Source organism: Podarcis pityusensis (assembly GCF_964106645.2).
Source record: "Podarcis pityusensis genome assembly, chromosome: 2".
NCBI classification, from domain to species: Eukaryota; Metazoa; Chordata; class Lepidosauria; order Squamata; family Lacertidae; genus Podarcis; species Podarcis pityusensis.
Genome location: NC_138029.1, coordinates 3,163,482 through 3,181,479, shown reverse-complemented (window position 1 = coordinate 3,181,479; position 17,998 = coordinate 3,163,482). Strand labels below are relative to the sequence as shown.

Genomic DNA, 17,998 nt, shown 5'->3' with positions numbered 1-17,998 from the left:
CAACATCAAGGTCTTTTCCAGGGAGTCTTCTCTTCTCATGAGGTGGCCAAAGTATTGGAGCCTCAGCTTCATGATCTGTCCTTCCAGTGAGCACTCAGGGCTGATTTTCTTAAGAATGGATAGGTTTTCAAATATCTCAAGGGTTGTCACATGGAAGAGAGAGCATGCTTGTTTTCTCCTGCTCTGGAGGGGAGGACTCAAGGCAATAGCTTCAAGTTGCAAGAAAGGAGATTCCAACTAAACATTCAAAAAAAACGTTCTGACAGTAAGAGCTGTTTGGCAGTGGAACAGACTCCCATGAGAGGTGGTGGACTCTCCTTCCTTGGAGGTTTTTAAGCAGAGGCTGAATGGCCATCTGTCATGGATGATTTAGTTGAGCTTCCTGCGTTGCAGGGGGTTGGGGTAGATGAACCTCGGGATCCCTTCCAACTCTACATTTTCTATGATTCTATGATTCTATGATTGTAGGTGACGTTAACTGTCATGGCTTTTACCAAAGAACCCTGGAGATTCTAGGTTGTGGAAGCTGAGAACTCTCTCACAACAATCCCTTGGCCCTCAAGCACAGAGCTATAATTCCTAGAGTTCCCTGGGGCAAATAAGATGAAGCTTCCTTATACAGAGTCGGACCAATGGTCCCTTGCACACGTCTGTCTGAACTAACTGGCAAGTGGCAGTGTAATTTCAAACAGGTCGTGTCCCGTCCCCCCCAAGCAAGAGTCATGTAGCTCAGGGGCAGAGCACCTGCTCTGCAGGCAGAAGGTCCTGGTTGAATTCCCCATCTAGGTAGGACTCTGAACTAAGGGCTCTGAACTACACAGTTGCTGCCAGTCAATGTAGTCAGTTCTGAGCTAGATGGACCAGCAGCCCAATTCAGTACAAGGCTACGTTCTGCATGCAAGGCATATGCTCCACCACTAGAGATCTTGCATGGACACAACATTCTGCATGCTTCAAGCTTACTGGAATCCTGGGAGTGGGGTGGGTGTTCATATTAATCTTTTCTATATGCATGACTGGTTTTTTTCCTTTTTCACTATAATGTGTAGAGTGTTTGTTTTTAGCTGCTAAGACAGGGTGGGGTGCAACAGCCCTCCTGGTACTCTCATTCAATACTTTTATTAATGGCACTTCCCCCAGCCTTTTTTGTACAGAGCTTAGAACAATGTTAGTGTGTATATTTTAAGACTGTGCCAGCAAACTACAGCCACCTCCTCATTTGCAAGTGATCATTTGCATAAATTGCCAATGCTATTATTAGCTTGCATTTATTTTTAATGCTGGCTTTGAGCAGTTGTTGTACAGAAGACTCTTGAGTTATGGGCTTTTCTCAGAAAAAGGCTATTATACATGCTAGACGAGCAAGATGGGGTTGTGAGGAGTGGGCAAAATTACGAAATGAACAGGGGGAAGGAAAGTCTGTTGACTAGGAAGGTATCAACCTGGTAGACCAAGGCCAGTTCAGGGTTGATCGGTTAGTTATTTGCATATGTTTCAGTCACACCCATTCAGTCACTGACCAGACCCAGATCTGCTTAGCTTCAGCAAAGTGGTGGCTTCATATGCTTTCCCACCATAACCTGGTTCTACTTATGCAGAAGTAGCTCTTAAAGAAAGACTTGAGATGTGAGAGGGCTCAGGGGCAGGGCACATGCTTTGCCAGGAGAAGGTCCAAGGACCTATCCTTGGCACTTCTAGTTTAAAAAAATGATTAGAAACCACTTCTGAGCCTCTCTAGGGGAGGGATAGCCAACAATGTTGTTGAACTACAGCTCCCATTATTCCTGATCCTTGGCTATGCTAGCTGGGGTTGATTGGAGTTGTAGTAAAAAAATGACTGGATGGCCCCCTGTTGGCTACCCTTGCTCTAGGGCTTCCTATGGTCAACCTCAGGCTGGAGTCTTCAGCACAGTTTTCACCACCACACCACTTCAGGCACAGCTCCCACTGACACACCAGTTGGCCTCAGCTGCCTCCAACACAGTACCAACTCTGCATGTACATAAGAAATGTATACATTTATAAATAACTCGTTGTGCAACACCCAAGTTGAGCTATCAACTTAATATTTTTGGAAAGCAAAAAATGAGCTGAGACACATGCCTTCCGTATAGAGAAGCTGAATTTGGACACTTAACCTCCTGGCCTTCTTGTGGTTACAGATGCAGCTGCTTGTCTTTCGAGTATAGAATACAGAAGGACTTCACTGTAATTAACAAAAAAAAGTGCTGTACCAGGAACTTCAAGACAGCTGTTTTCTTACTGGCAGAAGACTCGTGACATTCAGAAAAACCATCGAGGTGTTTGCTTTCACTCCCCTGAAGCTCTTATAAAGCTTGGCAAGGGTCTCCCCAAGAATGGTCCATGGAATTTGCTAAGCCTGTGGTTGATTCATGCATTCTGTTGTGTCATCTGATGAAGCTTACCTCCTGAATTCAAGCTCCATACAAGTTTTAGGTGACATAACTGGTTTGTTTGCAAGGCTCTTTGCAACCTACTGGCAGAGCCCCTAACCCAGGCCTGCAGCAGGGTTCCTAATTCAAAGGATCAAAAGGGAGGGGGAGGCGGCTATATCCTAGAAGGGGACAGCATTAATTCCCTGTGCTAGTCAATAGGTCAGCCAAACCCTTTTCATTTCAACCAAAAACTGCCCCAACCCCTGCTGTCCCAGAGAAACTACTTGCTGTTTTCCAGATGGGAAAAACGAATTAGTCTAAGCCAGTGTTTTCTTAAAAAAATGTTTAGGGGTACTCTCATTTTCCTACTTATATTGAAATACTGCCCCTCAATGACGCCAAACTTAGATTCACGTCCCCCCAGCAAAAAAGCACTGGTCTAAGCTATATTTGGAGCAGAAAAAGTGGTAATAACACGGCAGATGACTGAGGTGGATGACAGAATGTAATACTTTCAGACTACTGCTTTCAAATGGGGGGGGGGTCTCCCTGCAAGTAGAAAACTAACATAGCAAGCGCAGCTACAGCACCTCTCTCCAAACCTATAGTTCTTGGTTTTTTGTTTTTAAAAAACATGCAGGAATTTTTTCTTATTAATGTGAAGGAGCATTCCAAAATGGTAATCCCTGTCCTGAAGTCTGAAGTGGTACAGTCCACTTGGCCCCCTCAAGATGCTGCCATCTCATTCTGCTACATGCAAAGGCTTTAACACTTTTATGTCAGTGCTGTTTTATCAATCAATACATATCATATTAGCTACACAATCCTATTATGATTGTATGAAACAAAAGATACTCATTCTTAGGTTAAACTGGGGATCATGCATGTAAAAAATAAGAGGGACAGAAATGCTAATATCTGTCATTCACTGAAGATCTACCTGTCTGTAAACTTGGTTTTCTGAAAACATATTACTGAAACATCTTATCACGACTTTAAACCAAGGTTCTAATTCCTAGGCAATGTTGTGTTTTCTTTGCTGGTATTTTCAAAACTGCTTTGGAAACACTTTACAAAGTCATCAGTGAATCTGATCTTTCTCAGCTCTTTCCACTACATTTTGCAAAATATTTTCTTGTATGCCTGTTTTACCACTAACTTTTTCCTTTGCCATGCTTGAATTTAAGAGCTGTTTTCATGCATGACTATTGGCACTTGGGCGGTGATAACCTGAAAACAAAAATGCATGCACATTCAATCAGATATGAAGGGCCCACGCTTTTGAAAATGGTTGTTTTCCCCCTTCATAAAAGTAATATATGCAAGCAGGGTCCTACTCCTTTCCCACTCGTGGCTGACACTCTTATCTAACATCACATGCCAGATGTATACCTAGTTACTTCATACTTGGGAAACTGTGGCAACTAATAGCTAAACATCTATGAAGCAACCCTCGGACTCTCTGCCCTCTGCATGAACCCCCTCAAAATGCCCACAAATTGGGTCAAGTGGGCTTCCATATTTGCCCATGCAAAAACTGAACACCATTGCTGTGATGCAGTGGCTGAAGATGTAGTCCAACCAGCCAGCCTGGGGAAAGAGGGAACTGTCTGGAATTCAGAATTATTTTCTGAGCTTTAAAAGAAACTAAAACGTTATATAATTCTATGATTCATTGGTGGTTTTCAAACAAAGGTTGGGTGGCCATCAATTAATCAATTTATTTAATTTAATTTTTAAATTAAATTTGTATACTGCCCTTCATCTGAAGATCTCAGGGTGATTCACAGCATTAAAATACAAAATAAAAACACAAAATGTATAATAAAAACAAGAACAAAACAAAACAGACCCATAACACCCCTCCCCAAACACACTGAAAAGGACATAGAATGCTATTCAGCCAAGGGGATCTTTAGCTGTGATTCTTGCATTGCAGGGGGTTGGACTAGATGACCCTTGGGGTGCCTTCCAATTCTACAATTCTCTGATTATGTTTCCAGATCTGGATATTACCCATCTTTGTTAACATAGCAAAGTCTCACTGCTAAGCAAACAACACACTAACAGATCAACATACACGCAAACTCAGAAGTAAGTCCCAGGTAAGTGTGTATATAGGTTTACACCCATATCACAAAATAATTTTCTCTTTGAGCTACCCAAATAACCAGCACCTTGGTCAGCAACTAGTTTTGCCAGAGGGCCACTCTGAAAAGGGAGTGGGGCATGGTCTTCCCAAATGCCTTGCTGCCGCTGCACATTGCCACAACTCTTTCTGTAGCAGGCAATAGAGAGGGACATGAGGCAAGGTGTCAGGTTATAGCCAGGGATAACAAAATACTTACCCTTAGCAAACAGGTTCACGTGAAACTACTTTTGCGTTTGTTGACTTTAAAATAAGAAGACCCTGTTACTAGTACATGAATTACAAGCAGGGACCAAGAGGAGGCACTGTTAAGAGAGGAATGGAAACCCTTTGTAGAGTATTCGAAGAAGTGTAACAGTCAGATAAATTTACCAGTAGGACCTGAACTGTGAGCAGCAGTAATAAACAATTAGATACTAAGGTGAGTGAAAGAGGGTGGCAAAGAATGATATGCAGCAGGACAAGGAGGAATTGGGAAACCATGGAGAGATGGGAGGGGGGTGGAGTAAAGACACACCAGATAGATGAAGGTAATCAAAATTTGTATGTATTAAAACTTTGGAAAAATATTTTTAAAAAAACAAAACAAAACCAACAACTGACAATGAAGCATTGTCTAGAGACCCATGAAAATATTACTCAAATTTTACTAGCAGAACTCTTCAAAATAAAACAGGAACATCAAATGATACATCCAAAATTATCCATACAATATCTTGTGCACAGGCTCAGTATCTTAGAAAATATGAAATAATCCAAACAGCCCTATAAACAAAGGTCCCTCTCTCTCCACAATCTGCATTCCAGCTTTCATTGCCTTAGACTATTTACTCTCTCTTCATTTACATCCTCACTCCATGAAGTTTGGGAGACAAAGACTCAAAGGCAACTCCCTTCAAAATAGAGACTTGCAACTCAATACCTTCATCACATGATCTAAGATTACAAAAGTTTAGAGTAACAGAAAACAATCCACAGGTATTCATTAACCCATTTAGGAGCTTTGTTCTCCTTGGCTTTAATATAGCCCCATGGAAAAACCACGTTAAACCTTCTACAATATACCTTTAGCCATTTTCAATTTTAGGCCATCATTAATGCACATATATTTTCATTTCTGTGCAAATTATATCATTTATACTTAACAATTCTTACCTAAAGCAGCTCAGACCATCCCTTCCACAAACACTCCAGTTCAAGATGGCTCTTGCTCAATTTGTGATGCCAGATGTGACCCCCCAGGTTCTGCAGAACCCAATTACTGCTATTCTACACTTATTTTTCAATGAAGAATCACTCTTGCTGAAATCAGAGGGAGTTATATCTCTGCTTCCATTTTAAACGTCAGATATTGTGATGCTCCCCACTTCACAAGGCTCTCAAAGGACTCCATTTTTATTCTGAGTAATCAGAGGGGAGGGGGGAAATTGCTCTATGTCAGTGCTTGGTTGCAATAAATATTTGGCTCTGGGCACTGTTTTATCAAGAGGCAAATAAACTGGCAGAAGTTCAGAGAGGAGCAACAGAAACAATCAAGCAGCTGCAGGAGCTGAGATAGGAGAGAAGATTAAAGAGCAGGATACTTCCAAGGGGTAACCACTTCCAGAGGGGCAGCCTTGTTATCCTGTTGCTGTAAAAGTGACCAGGAGTCTTGTGGCACCTTTAAGATAGATTTATTGTGGCATAAGTTGTTTTTGTGGACTGGACTCCACTGGTGCATTAAGTCCATGAAAGTTTACTACACCATGATAAATCTGGCAGTCTGGAAGGTGTCATGACTCTTCGTTGTTTGTGCTTCAAGGGGGTGCTCCAAAGAACCACGAGAATGAGTGAGTTTTTACCTAGAAGTCTTGGAAAATTCTGTGTGATCCCTTGGACATGCAACACATTTCTTCACACAAGTTTGGGGCCATGATTGTGAAAACAGTAAATTCAGTTTAACAACTCTTCCTCCTCCTCCTCCTCTTCCTTTTTAATCTAATTTATTTTGCATGTTTGCAGTCTGCTTCTCAGCTTGGATCGTCAACTGACCAGAAAACAAACCCAACTCAGCTGAGTCCTTGTGCCTATGGCCTAACTGCCAAATTTGTTTAAAAGTCAGAATTCATAGTTGGTTAAAAACATGTCTAAAAAACCAGGACACCCTGAAAGCTGTTGAGCTTTTTTTTACAAAAATGCCAAAACACCAACACAATTATCCTATTTCTGCCTTTGAAATCCTGGTAATGTCCAGGAAAATCTAGATGCATGGCAGCCCTACTAAACTGAAAAGAAAACCACAAAAAATTAACACAGCCTTCACCAACCTGATGCTCTCCAGATGTTTCACAGCATGGCCAATGGTCAGGGATGATGGGAATTGTATTCCAACAACATCTGGAGAACCCACAGGTTTTCCTAGTCAGGAAAACACAGGAAGTATACAGAAAACAGTAGGGTGATCAAGACATAGCTGAAAGCTATCCACCTAAGACATCTGTCAGGGCTGCCTCAGGTCTCAGCTCACAAAGGACCAACGCCAAGTTCTTCTTATATACAAAGGTGTTTATTGGAGTTCATTGTTTGCTTCACATCCGAGGCGCGCAGCCCCACGTCTGTTACGCTTAGACCGTTGAAGTCCCCTCTGAGTCAGTCCCTCCCCTGCACCAGTTTAAGAGGCTTGCGCTGCTCCACCTCTTCCTCTCTTTCCTTTTCCGCAGGGTCTTCCTGCCCGCTGGGGTTTCGCCCCTCCTGGATTCCCCTGACGCGGAATCCCCAGATTGCTCTTCCCCCCTCCTGCGGGCTTTGGGACCTGGCTCCTCCTCCGGGCTCCCTGTACTTCCGCGCGCCTCCACATTTGAACTTGGCGCGCGCGCCCAACCTCTAACCTTCCTTTTGACAGTTACACTACTCCCTTCACTACTCCCCTCCCCTTCCGGGAGGGTGGCTTGCTCCGACCTCCCTCCCTTCTCTGCTGCCGGAGCTGCTTCCCCTGATACACCGGAACCTCCATCCCCTTCGCTGCACTCTGGTGGGGAGGCTGGTCCTGACGCCCAGCTGCCACTTTGGGATCCCCCGCTGGCCCCCTGCTCCTGACACGTCCCCCCTGGGGCTCCCCTGGCCTTGACCACCGGCGCCCCCTTCTGGGAATCCTCTGATTCGCTGGAAAGACTCATGGAATCTCTTGAGTCATTGTCATCCTCTTCCTCGCTGTCCTGGGATTCATCCCCATCGCTCTCCATCTCCTGCCTACCCTGTGCCTCTGTCCCTGAACCCCTGACATCATCTGTTTTAGATATTTATTAACTTCACCTTTTTCTTTAACATGATTTTATGTACATTTGTTTTTAATTGGTTTGTGTCTATTTTACTCCTGCTTTATATATAATTAAATATGTCAACCACTTGGAGAGATTTCTGAGCAAGCTGTTTATAAATCTTCTTAATAAAATAAAGCAATGCATCACCACCGTGGCATCTCATGTTGACTTCGTTCTTCTCAGTGGAATCATGGAGACGCTTTAAGGAGGTGGGCGTGTGGCCCTGCAGCTGTGGCACTCCAGATGTTGAGGGACTTCAATTTCCATCAGCCTCCAGCCAGGTCAGGGATGATAGGAGTTGGAGGACAGAACAACACATATATTGAAAGCACATTCAACCCAAATTTAAAGTGCATGGTTTTCCCCAGAGGATTATGGGAGCTGTACTTCGCCAGGGATGCTGGAAATTGCAGCTTTGAGGCGGGAACTACACATCCCAAGATTCTTTGGGGGAAAGTCATGCACTTTACATGTATGATGCAGACCTGCCCGTAGCCTGCAGTATCTGCAGTAGAGCCACACAAACTCACCCCCCACTTTCTATCCCCAAGGCAGGCAAGCAAGAGGCATTATCAGAGTGCCATACCCTCCAATGTTTTCCAGCAGAAAATGGGACAAGTGTCAGCTGGTGTGCCGGCTGGCTTGGGCAGGAGCACAACACCCAAAGATGCATGAATCAGCTGGCTGCCTACCCTGCTTTAGCCCCTACCCGGCAGCTGCTCACTCTCTTCCCTCTTCACTTGCTTCCTCCACTTGCACTGCACCTCAAACCACCACAACAGCAGCAGTGGCTTTGGCAGAGGCAGAGAGGGGCCGGCATGAGCGTTGCACATGTCCGCTCTGGTGGGAAAATGCCCCATCTCACCCTGCACACAAGGGTTCTGCTCTACAAAAGTTCCTCTGCTAAGCGTAAGTGCTGGCTCCACCACCTCCTCCTCCTCCTCCTCCTCCGCTTGGCAGTGGCAGTGCTGGAGCGGAGAAAACAGGGCATTCTTGGATGAAATCAGAAGCTGGGGTGGCTTCTGTAATCCCATGAATGTCCTGGGGAAATAGGGACATTTGACAGGTATGGAGTACAAAGGCACAGCACTCGTTGAGGGTATGGAGAAAGGCTGGTAAGGGTATGTGGCTGAGGAGGGTGTGTAGCCTAGGGAGAGTGCCAAGGGCCTGATAAAGAGTTCCAGAGGGCCACATTTAGGTTCCCCAACCCTGATCTATTCCTTTGTTATGAGCATACAGACCTGAACAATGAGCTCCAGATGCCTTGAGTAATGCAACATTTGCCTCTCAGCTAGCCATCCACTACAACGACGGGACATATAAGAATGGACCAGCCAGGTAGTGCCCCTGCCCCCACCCCACCCCACCCCACTGTCTCATGTGTAGCCTTCTGTCTATGGCTTTCTTTCTCCTGCTAAGGGCTGCTTTCCTCTTAACTGGGCCTCAGATCTCCTCCTTCAAGGACAAAGCAAGATCAAGCCAGGGAGCCCACCAGGAAATGCACCACAAAGAAAGAAGTAAACATCCTCCTCCCTTTGTCCAGTTTCCTTTCTAGGATGTCAATCCCCAAAGAATTTGCCAGGAGTGCAGGAAAAGCTGCTCAGGTTCCTGCCGCAGCAAAAACAAAAAACCCCATGCTGCAGTTGAAGCCTAGGGGACACAGGAAGCTGCCAGAGTGTCTTCACCAACTGGCACAGGCTCTCCAGGGTTTCAAACAAGGGACAGTCCCAGCCCTACCTGTAGATGCCAGAGACTGAACTTGGCTGCTCCTGAATGCAAAGCAGAGAGAATCATAGAATCATGGGACTCTGGAGCTGGAAGGGTCATCTACTCCAACCCCCTGCAAGCAGGAATCTCAACTAGAGATTCATCCACAAGAGATGGCCATCCAACATCTGCTAAAGAACCTCCAAGGGAAGATAGTACACCACCTCTTGAGGGAGTCCATTCCACTGTCAAACAGCTCTTACTGTCAGAAAGTTATTCCTGATGGTTAGCTGAAATCTCCTTTCTTGTTACTTGGTCCTACCCTCCAGAGCAGGAGAAAATGAGCTTGGTCTACCACTGAGCTATGGCCTTTCCATTAGCAGGGAAAGCGACTGGTTGCCACAGGCTTCTTGCCTCATTGCCCCCAGGTTGCAGGGTATCTCACAAGTCAATCCTTAGCCTGAGAAAACTAGAAATGAAGCAATATGAAGAGTCAGCCATGATTTAGGTCACAGTCCCATGTACAGTTTGATGAGTTTAGCAGTGTGATTCTAGTCGAACGTTCCCTACAGGGAAATTAACATGATTGCAACTTAAGGTTTATTTAGAAGCAAGTCTTATTGAATGCAATGGGATGCGCTTCTGAGTGTGTTGTGCAGGACTGCACTGCAGAGTGAGGCTTCTGAGAACATATAGATATAGATAGGACTGGACTTCAAACGGCATTTATAAAAAAAGTCAAGCTGCAAGAAAACCTATTCCATGCAGTAGGATAGGCATAAGGAACCTCTGGGCTGAAGCCACATGCACCCCTCCAAGTCCCTCTACCTGGCTCTCAGGACTCTGTCAAGACCACACCGTCTTTCCAGCTCCACCTGCTACTGGCCCTGCCTCACACCATCGTGGAATGTTTTTGCCTGGTTGGAATGCGTCATTGATCTCCAATAATAATATCCTGCTTGCCTGGACATGTCATAGAGAGGGATGTGTGAATGTGTGAAGGAATGACAAAAAGGCAACATTTACCATTGCTGCTCTGCCCACTCCGAGCAGGTGTGCCTCTCCAGACTGGGGTTTTTGGCTACAACACGCCACTGATGCAATCACACTGCATCGGCAAAGGATCCATACTGGACACATTGTTCTGCTTTATTAGTTGCTCAGAGATGCTTCCCCAATGTTGCAGCATTATTGTCATCTGGAGGGACACTCTTGTGCTATAGCACAACAAAAGTGGGCAGAAAAATAAACCTGGAGCATCTGGGATATAAAAGAGAGACAGGATTTCAGCAGGAAGCTATGGAACATGTGCACAAAGAGTATTGAAAGTGGGATCAGGAATAACTGCCCTGGTATTACTGTGAGCCTAAATCATGATGGCTGCATCAAGAAGGGAGAGGCCCTGAGCGGCTGCATGCACGCGGGAGTAAGTTGCCACTTACTACAAGCTCTTCCGCATTCACCCCGTGCAGTGCTTGCACATTTAGAAGGACTAGAATAAATGGGGGGAAATTCTCAAGCAACGCTTCAATCAGTTTTAGGAACAAATAAACAACCATTTATGTTCACCTAATTCTCATTTCCATCCTGGTACTTTTGAACATTCATGCTGCTGTGATCACTGAGAGTTTTTCAACTGAATATATAATGGATTTTCCATGTTAATCTACGATATTTTATTTTTTAAAAAATATAAAATACTCAAATGTTTTCAAAAGTAAAAGATATAAAGTACTGGATTTCTAAAGTGTTGTTGAATATTTTATTAACCAACAATATTTGATTAAAAAAATAAAAAAACCCATTTTTTACACAACATTTTCAAATGTTCAGAAATGGAATTCAGATTCAGAACCCCCTCTGTTCTTCCCTGGTATCGATGTTAAACTCACTGGTCAGTAGTTACCTGGGTCTTCTCCCCCCCCCTTTTTTTTTTGAAGATGGGGACAACATTTGCCCGCCTCCATTCTGCGGGGCCTAACCTGTGTGTCTATTTTAGTACAACTCACAAATGCCGAGTCCAGAGCAGAACTGGCTAAATTGGCCAGTGCAGATGCAACTTTATTGTTCTCTTCAAACCATGCTTCCTCTCTCGCTCTCAGAAATGTAAATATGTATGCCTTTCCTTTTTTTTTTACACAGTCATGCTTCTAAGCAACCTAAGAATTCGTTCCACTCACAAAACTCCTTGTGCTTCCTCAGTCTCCCTGCTTTGCTGCTTTTGCCTCACTGTCTGAAACCCTTGTACCAAACATCACACCCTGAACCCAATGCATGCCAACTGCAACAAATAACTATGAGAAGCTCCTGAAGGAAGCTGGTAACAAAAGTGAGCAAACAGCACATCACTGAGGAAAAAGTGATCTGCTCTGGATCTATTAGGCGGCAATTGTACACCCAGTTTCTTGTGTGTAAGCCCCCTTGAACTCAATGGATAGATTGCAACCCTAGCTGGACTTACTGCCAGTGGCGCAGCGTAGTTTGCTAGTGCCTGGGGTGGGGCAAGTATTGCGGCCCCCCAATGGACTAGGCAGCTGGGTTAGGGGCATGTGCCAGGGGCATGTGTGGAGCCCATGTGGAGGGCAAACAGAGCCTGCCTCCAACAGGCTCCTCACCTGCTGCCTCCATCCACCTGCCCATTAGACAAACCCATCCGCTGCTGCGCCTCAGCTGCCTCTGGACCTGTCATGGGGGCGCCCAGGGCCAGGCTACATATTGATCATACTTAAAAGTTATTAACTTCCTGCCTTCATCCAGCCTGAAGATCTCTCCTGAAAGTTCCCTTCCTTGTTATCATCCCCTTTAAAATTCTAGATAGGATTGCGCCTTGTCTCCAGAAGGATATCCTCATTGCAACAGCATTCCAGCTCATACTCAGGATGGGCAAGAAGAGAAGGCCAGGAGGAAAACAGCAGCACATTGCCTGTTGGCTGGGGTGCCACTGAAAGAGGGGTAAATCACAAAAGAGGCGGGCTCACTAAAGCAGAGGGGGAGAACCTTCAACTCCCATCAGTCCCAGCAAGTTGTAGTCCAGCAACATCTGGAGGGCCACAGATTCGCCAGACTCACCCTAAAGGCGTGGACCCTTTCACATGCAACTCTTTCTTTTCAGTCAGGTAGAATGGGCAATGCATTCAGTGCTTCAAGGAACAGTTACAACACCAAGCATTTAACTCTATTTCCATGCTTCCCAATAGTAGCATTCTGTGTAACTCAGAACTCTGCCAATTTACCACAACAGACAATGCTGACTAGAAAAGCTAGCTGAACAAACAGTTAATACAACTTAGACAATTCTGTGCCTTGCCCATTTTATCCATGCTGGGGACTGAAATCGCTGCTGACTTGTTTTAAGAATGTACATCCATAAATCCAGAGTCTGGCTGTGAAGGCATGCGTCGGAAGGCAGCTATGGCATGGCCAGGCCTGTCACAGGAGCCAGGCCACAGAGTTCTTTCTCTCCCACCACGTTCAAGGGGCAGCATAGTGTCAGGCCATGCTTACCAGCTAGTGGTTTCCACCACCAACCCTTTGGGTGCATCTGTCTGCCTAATGTGAGAAAGTAGGAAGTCACAAGACAAGACGCACAGAAAACATCAAGAGCAGCCAGCTACCCGCAAGGCTGCCTGTTCCCGTTTTCTTCTCTTAGGCAAATAAAGCAACCTGTGTGAGCTGCAACGACTCACCCCTGTGAAGTCCATGCATCCAGGGAGCTTTCAGTAAAATCCTCGAAGGCAACGTCTCATCGTTCGAAGATAACTTCTCCCTCTCTCTCTTCCTTTTTAAGAAGGAGGCAGTTTTCTTAAACCACAAGATTTACCGAGGTTCACAGAGAATGAGAGAGAGAGGGGGAGAGAGGGGCAGGCAGGCAGAAGGGGAGGGGCTGGGAAAAAGAAAGGCCCAGAGGCCGTATAGAATGACAATGGAAGGAAATGCTTTATCAGACTCAGAAAGACCAGCCAGCCAACTCTACCCTGGGAACAAGGGGCGGAGGGAAAAAGAGGCAGAGAGAGAGAGAGAGAGATCCTGCAGAAGAGAAAAAAGTTAGCCAAGCTGCTGTGGTCCCCTCCCTTGGCAGCAGATGTCCTCTCAAAAGCACCATGTCACACACAAGGCAGAGAACAACAATGCAACAGTCCACTCCGCTTTCTAAAAAAATAAATGTGAAAATAATAAAATGAGGTATAGTTTCTTTAAGAAGCGCGACGTGGGGAATGAGAAAGAGAAAGAGAGCATTAGAATCTGAACAGCATTTTTCAGACACACCCTCCTCCTGTCTCTCTTTCTCTCTCTCTCCCCGACTTCCATCCTTCCAAGATCTTGTGAGTCAAATGTTAGCAATGTGTTACCGTAATGTTACCAATGTGGTACGTGGAATCCGAGAGAGTTTATAGCTAATAAAACACATACACATATGTTGAAGGAGAAAGAAAAAAGGATTCCCAAGTGGCACAGCCCATCAAGACGGACCCCTGCCCAGTCCAAACTTGTGCAAAGGACACGTTTGTGGTCCAGGCAGGTCCCCACCACCAAACTTCAAAATCTCAGAGCGATTTTTGTCAACAGCTTCTCTGTCCCTGGGTGAACTCTTCTGAATTTAGGTGCAGAGTACAAATGATTATTTTGTGTGTTTGTGTATTTGTGGGGTGTTTTGTATTCTTTCTGGTGGCATAATGTATGTTTTGTTTTTAAATGTGTTTTTGCTTGGAGATCTTTGGATAACAAGTGCCATGTTATTATTATTAGCAATAGTAATAATAACAACAACAACAATCAGTGCTATTTTTCTAGGGGGGAAATGGTGCCAGAACTCAGCATGAACGCCTCCCTTGCACTCTTATAGTGGCAATGGCGTCCACCTGAGAGGGGCCAGAACTGAGTTCCTGCGACTTCTGGCTGAAATAATAATATCTTAACTAAGCCTGGGTGTGACGTGGCATTTTCACAACTGTGCTTTTTGCACACATCTTTTAAGATTGGTAGAGGGGACAACACTCTTCACATCCTACATTCTTACAGAATAAAGTTTAGTAAAACATGCAGGTGATATTTTGGAATTCTTTTTGCCTCTACAAAAACAAACTACCTTTGTGTTCTTTGGCTTCTCTACGCACAACAGACTTGAACTGCTTCAGCCAATCCCATTTCCCAGATAATTCTGGGAACTGCAGTTCTGTGAGACATCAATAACAGAGAATTTTCAGCACCCACTCTCGCCAAAATACAATTCCCCAGGATTTTTGTAAAGAGATTTGAGGACTAAAGAAGATCTGATACTGCTCTCTCTGCTACAGCAGCCAACCCCAAAGGGCTTCCTAATTTATGTGTCTATGGCTTGGCATTTCTTATCACTGAGCCTACACAGCCATTTAAAGCACATTCAATGCCCATTTAAAGCACACGGTGGCTTCCCCCAAATAATCCTGGGAACTATAGTTTGTTAAGGCTGGTGGCAATTGTGTCTCTGTGAGGGGTAAATTATAGTTTCTGGGATTCACATGCTTTAAATGCACACTGTGCATGTCATATGTATGGTGCAGATGTGACCATTGAAGAAACCATCTCCAGCCTGGAGCCCTGCAGAAATGGTCGGACTTCAGCTCCCATCAACCCTGACAAATATGGCCAGGGAAGGTATGAGTTGTATCCCAACTAGATCTGGAGGCACCAGGTTGGGGAAGCCTCTGTTAAAGCAACATAATTTTGGGCTCTAGGATGGATTCAGTTAGAAATGTCATACGCAAAGAGTTTAATGGAATTGTCAGCAGTGGTATCTAAAACACAGCAACAACAACAGTTTACCATGTACAATCTCTGCAGGCAGACAAGATTGGCAGATCTCATCATGCAATGCAAACATTTGGTCCTCTTGCACATTTGTTTCGGAATATTTGTGATGACCCAATAATGTGTGTTGGGAATAAGCTGGTGATTTGGAAGGGCTGTGTGGAAGTTAGACTACGTGTATTACTGGATTTAATAGATGAGGAAAACATGATGTTACTGCCTTCTGAATAACTTAAAAATAAATTCCAGTTTAAGCCAGAATATAGCTGGCATTATATTCACTTATATGACATCTGTTAGTGGAACTATCTAGACCAGATGCCTGCCTTGTCTATAGGATTATACTTATTGAAATCAGCACCAGCTACAAATAATAATAAGAAAAAGTATATGATGTGTATATGTGTGAGAGAGAGGGAGAGGGGGAGAGAAAGAGGGAGGGTTAAAATAAGGATGAAGAAAATGGGTCTTCCAGATGTTGTTGGATTCCAACTCCCAAGCCAGCATGGCTAATAGTCAGCAGGTGATCCCAGCATGTTCAGACTCCTTCCTCTGCAACATCTACACTGGATTGGTCATGTCCACAGAATGGAAGATGGCAAGACCCCAAAGGACATGTTCTACAGGGAGCTGGCTTCAGGCAGACCAACTCTGCATTATAAAGATGGCTGCAAACAAGGCGTGAAGGCTGGCAACATTAACGCTGCCATATGGGAATCTCTTGCAGAGGACCACAGTGCCTGGAGACAGGCAGTCAGGTTGTGCATTCATAGGAGAGACCAGAGGAGGAATGACCGCTGGGATGAGTGCAGAGAGAAGAAAGGCCATGGTGCATCTACAGCAGCACAATTGGATGCCTTCATCTGCATCAGCTGCACTAAAATAGGCCTCTCCCGTATTGGTTTCTACAGCCACAGCAGGCACTGCAACCGTCCAACAGCTTGACTTCACCCCCAATGGCACACTCCTCCATGGACTCCTGAGACAGATGGATGACAACAAAGATGAGCATCAAGCAACATCTAAATGTCTGGAGGTTCCCCAGTCTGGCTTTAAAGCATTTGCAAGACCCAGCATTATATCACATAATATAGGAAATGAAACTAGAATGAGTATTGCAATTAGTTAATTTGTTTATTCTATCATTTGTGAGTGAGAAATATTTAGCCTTCCAATTTACAATAAATCTCCCAGGACACAGCAGCTGCATAGCTGCAGAGGGGCAGGGACCAAAGTTCTTGAGCTTTTCTTGGGAAATCAAAGTTTTTGAGTTTTTTGTTTTTTTAAGGAAATAAAAGTTGCCACATTAGGGATTACTGTGCCACCCTACAGACTCCCATGGCGCCAAACAGACTGCCCCGGCTCCCTATGCTACTGCCAGGACAGCTTACAAAGATAGCTAAAACTCTACTCTTGCAATCGTATGAAAGGGGTCAGTAGAATTAAAGAAATCCAATGTCAGATTTGAAATTAAAATGTTAAAAGGGCAGGGCAAATAAAAACATATTTACCTGTTACTGAGGAGACAGGAGGCTGAGCACCAGGCAAGCCTCTTTAGGAAGAGAGTTCCACCAATGGGGAATCACCACCCAAAATGCCTTTGCCCATAGCTTCCTCCATGGAAGCCCCCTCCTGTGGGTCCCTCTTGCAGCAGACTTAACCACAGGGACTGCTACTCCTCAGGTGGGTGCTATGCCCTCCATGCAGTGTCCAGACAAACACCATTTTAAATTCCCTATGATGTCCCAAAGGCATGCTGTGCCAGGCACTCTGGAACATTGTGGGAAATGTAAAATGGCAACTCGCCGTGGTGCACAGTTTGAAGGCCAAGGTCCTCTCTTACGGCTTTTCTGCCCGGTAACTGGCATCCCACCTCTGACCAAACAGGGTTGCTTTTATCAGTCATCACTGTTAGTTGTAGAAGCCATTGCGACTTCTGGTGTCACTCTTGTGAAGAGGTCTGGTACTGCAGAGCAAGGTCTTTGGCATTCCCTTCCCCCACCCCAGACAGGTCATTGGATCTTCTCATGGGAAAAGGGAATTGGAGAAAAGCCTATTCAATCAGGCACAGAACAGAAGCTGCAGTGCTAAATATGGAGCCCACAATCCCCCCACCCCCGCCTTTCCACTCCGCCCCCCAGCGCAGGCTACTTTGTGCTGATGAATGGAGCTTTGAGCGTCCCCCATGAATACAGCATGGAAGAAGCTGCATATCGCTTTCCACCCCAGGGAGATTCCCTTATCAAGAGCCACTGCGTTTTGTTTGGTTCAGGACAGACAATGGGGTGCACTTACCCTCCCCCCACCCCAACAAGTGTTACATTATCATTCTTCTACCAAAAGATGTGAGAAAGGTCACTAGCCTAGATGACTTTTTAAAACAAAAACAACAAAAAATAGGCAGATTCGTAAGGAGATAGATCTATAGATGCAGAGCAAATATCACCAGTCATGTTCTCAGCTGCAACAGGGGCCACCAGTCTACCACCCAAAAGGCCTTGTCCTGTCTACAAATTCACACTTTGTTTTCGCAGTGGCCAACTAAGGGCAATAGCTATTTACCAGCTCACATGTGAAAGGCTGGCATTGCAAGTGCATTCAAAGCCAGAACAATCACCACAAACTAGGTCTTTAAATAAATAAAGCTGGAAGGGCAGTGG

The 17,998-nt window shown here is 45.0% G+C and overlaps 1 protein-coding gene across 4 annotated transcripts in view; it reads right to left on the bottom strand.

Moving 5' to 3' along the window:
* Window positions 1-13,467, bottom strand: part of HDAC7 (histone deacetylase 7) — a 181,232-nt gene extending 167,765 nt beyond the window's left edge. For 2 of the 4 annotated variants that reach the window (XM_080989854.1, XM_080989855.1), the window contains exons 1-2: window positions 13,238-13,467; window positions 10,578-10,802 (exon numbers count right to left, since the gene is read on the bottom strand). Coding sequence is in view for 2 of the 4 variants with exons in the window: in XM_080989852.1 (XP_080845978.1) it covers window positions 13,238-13,256 (19 nt within the window). In the remaining 2 variants the exon portion in view is untranslated. The remainder of the gene's footprint in view (window positions 1-10,577; window positions 10,803-13,237) is intronic. The other 2 variants (XM_080989852.1, XM_080989853.1) reach the window with 1 other exon arrangement.
* Between the last annotated feature and the right edge of the window lie 4,531 nt (window positions 13,468-17,998).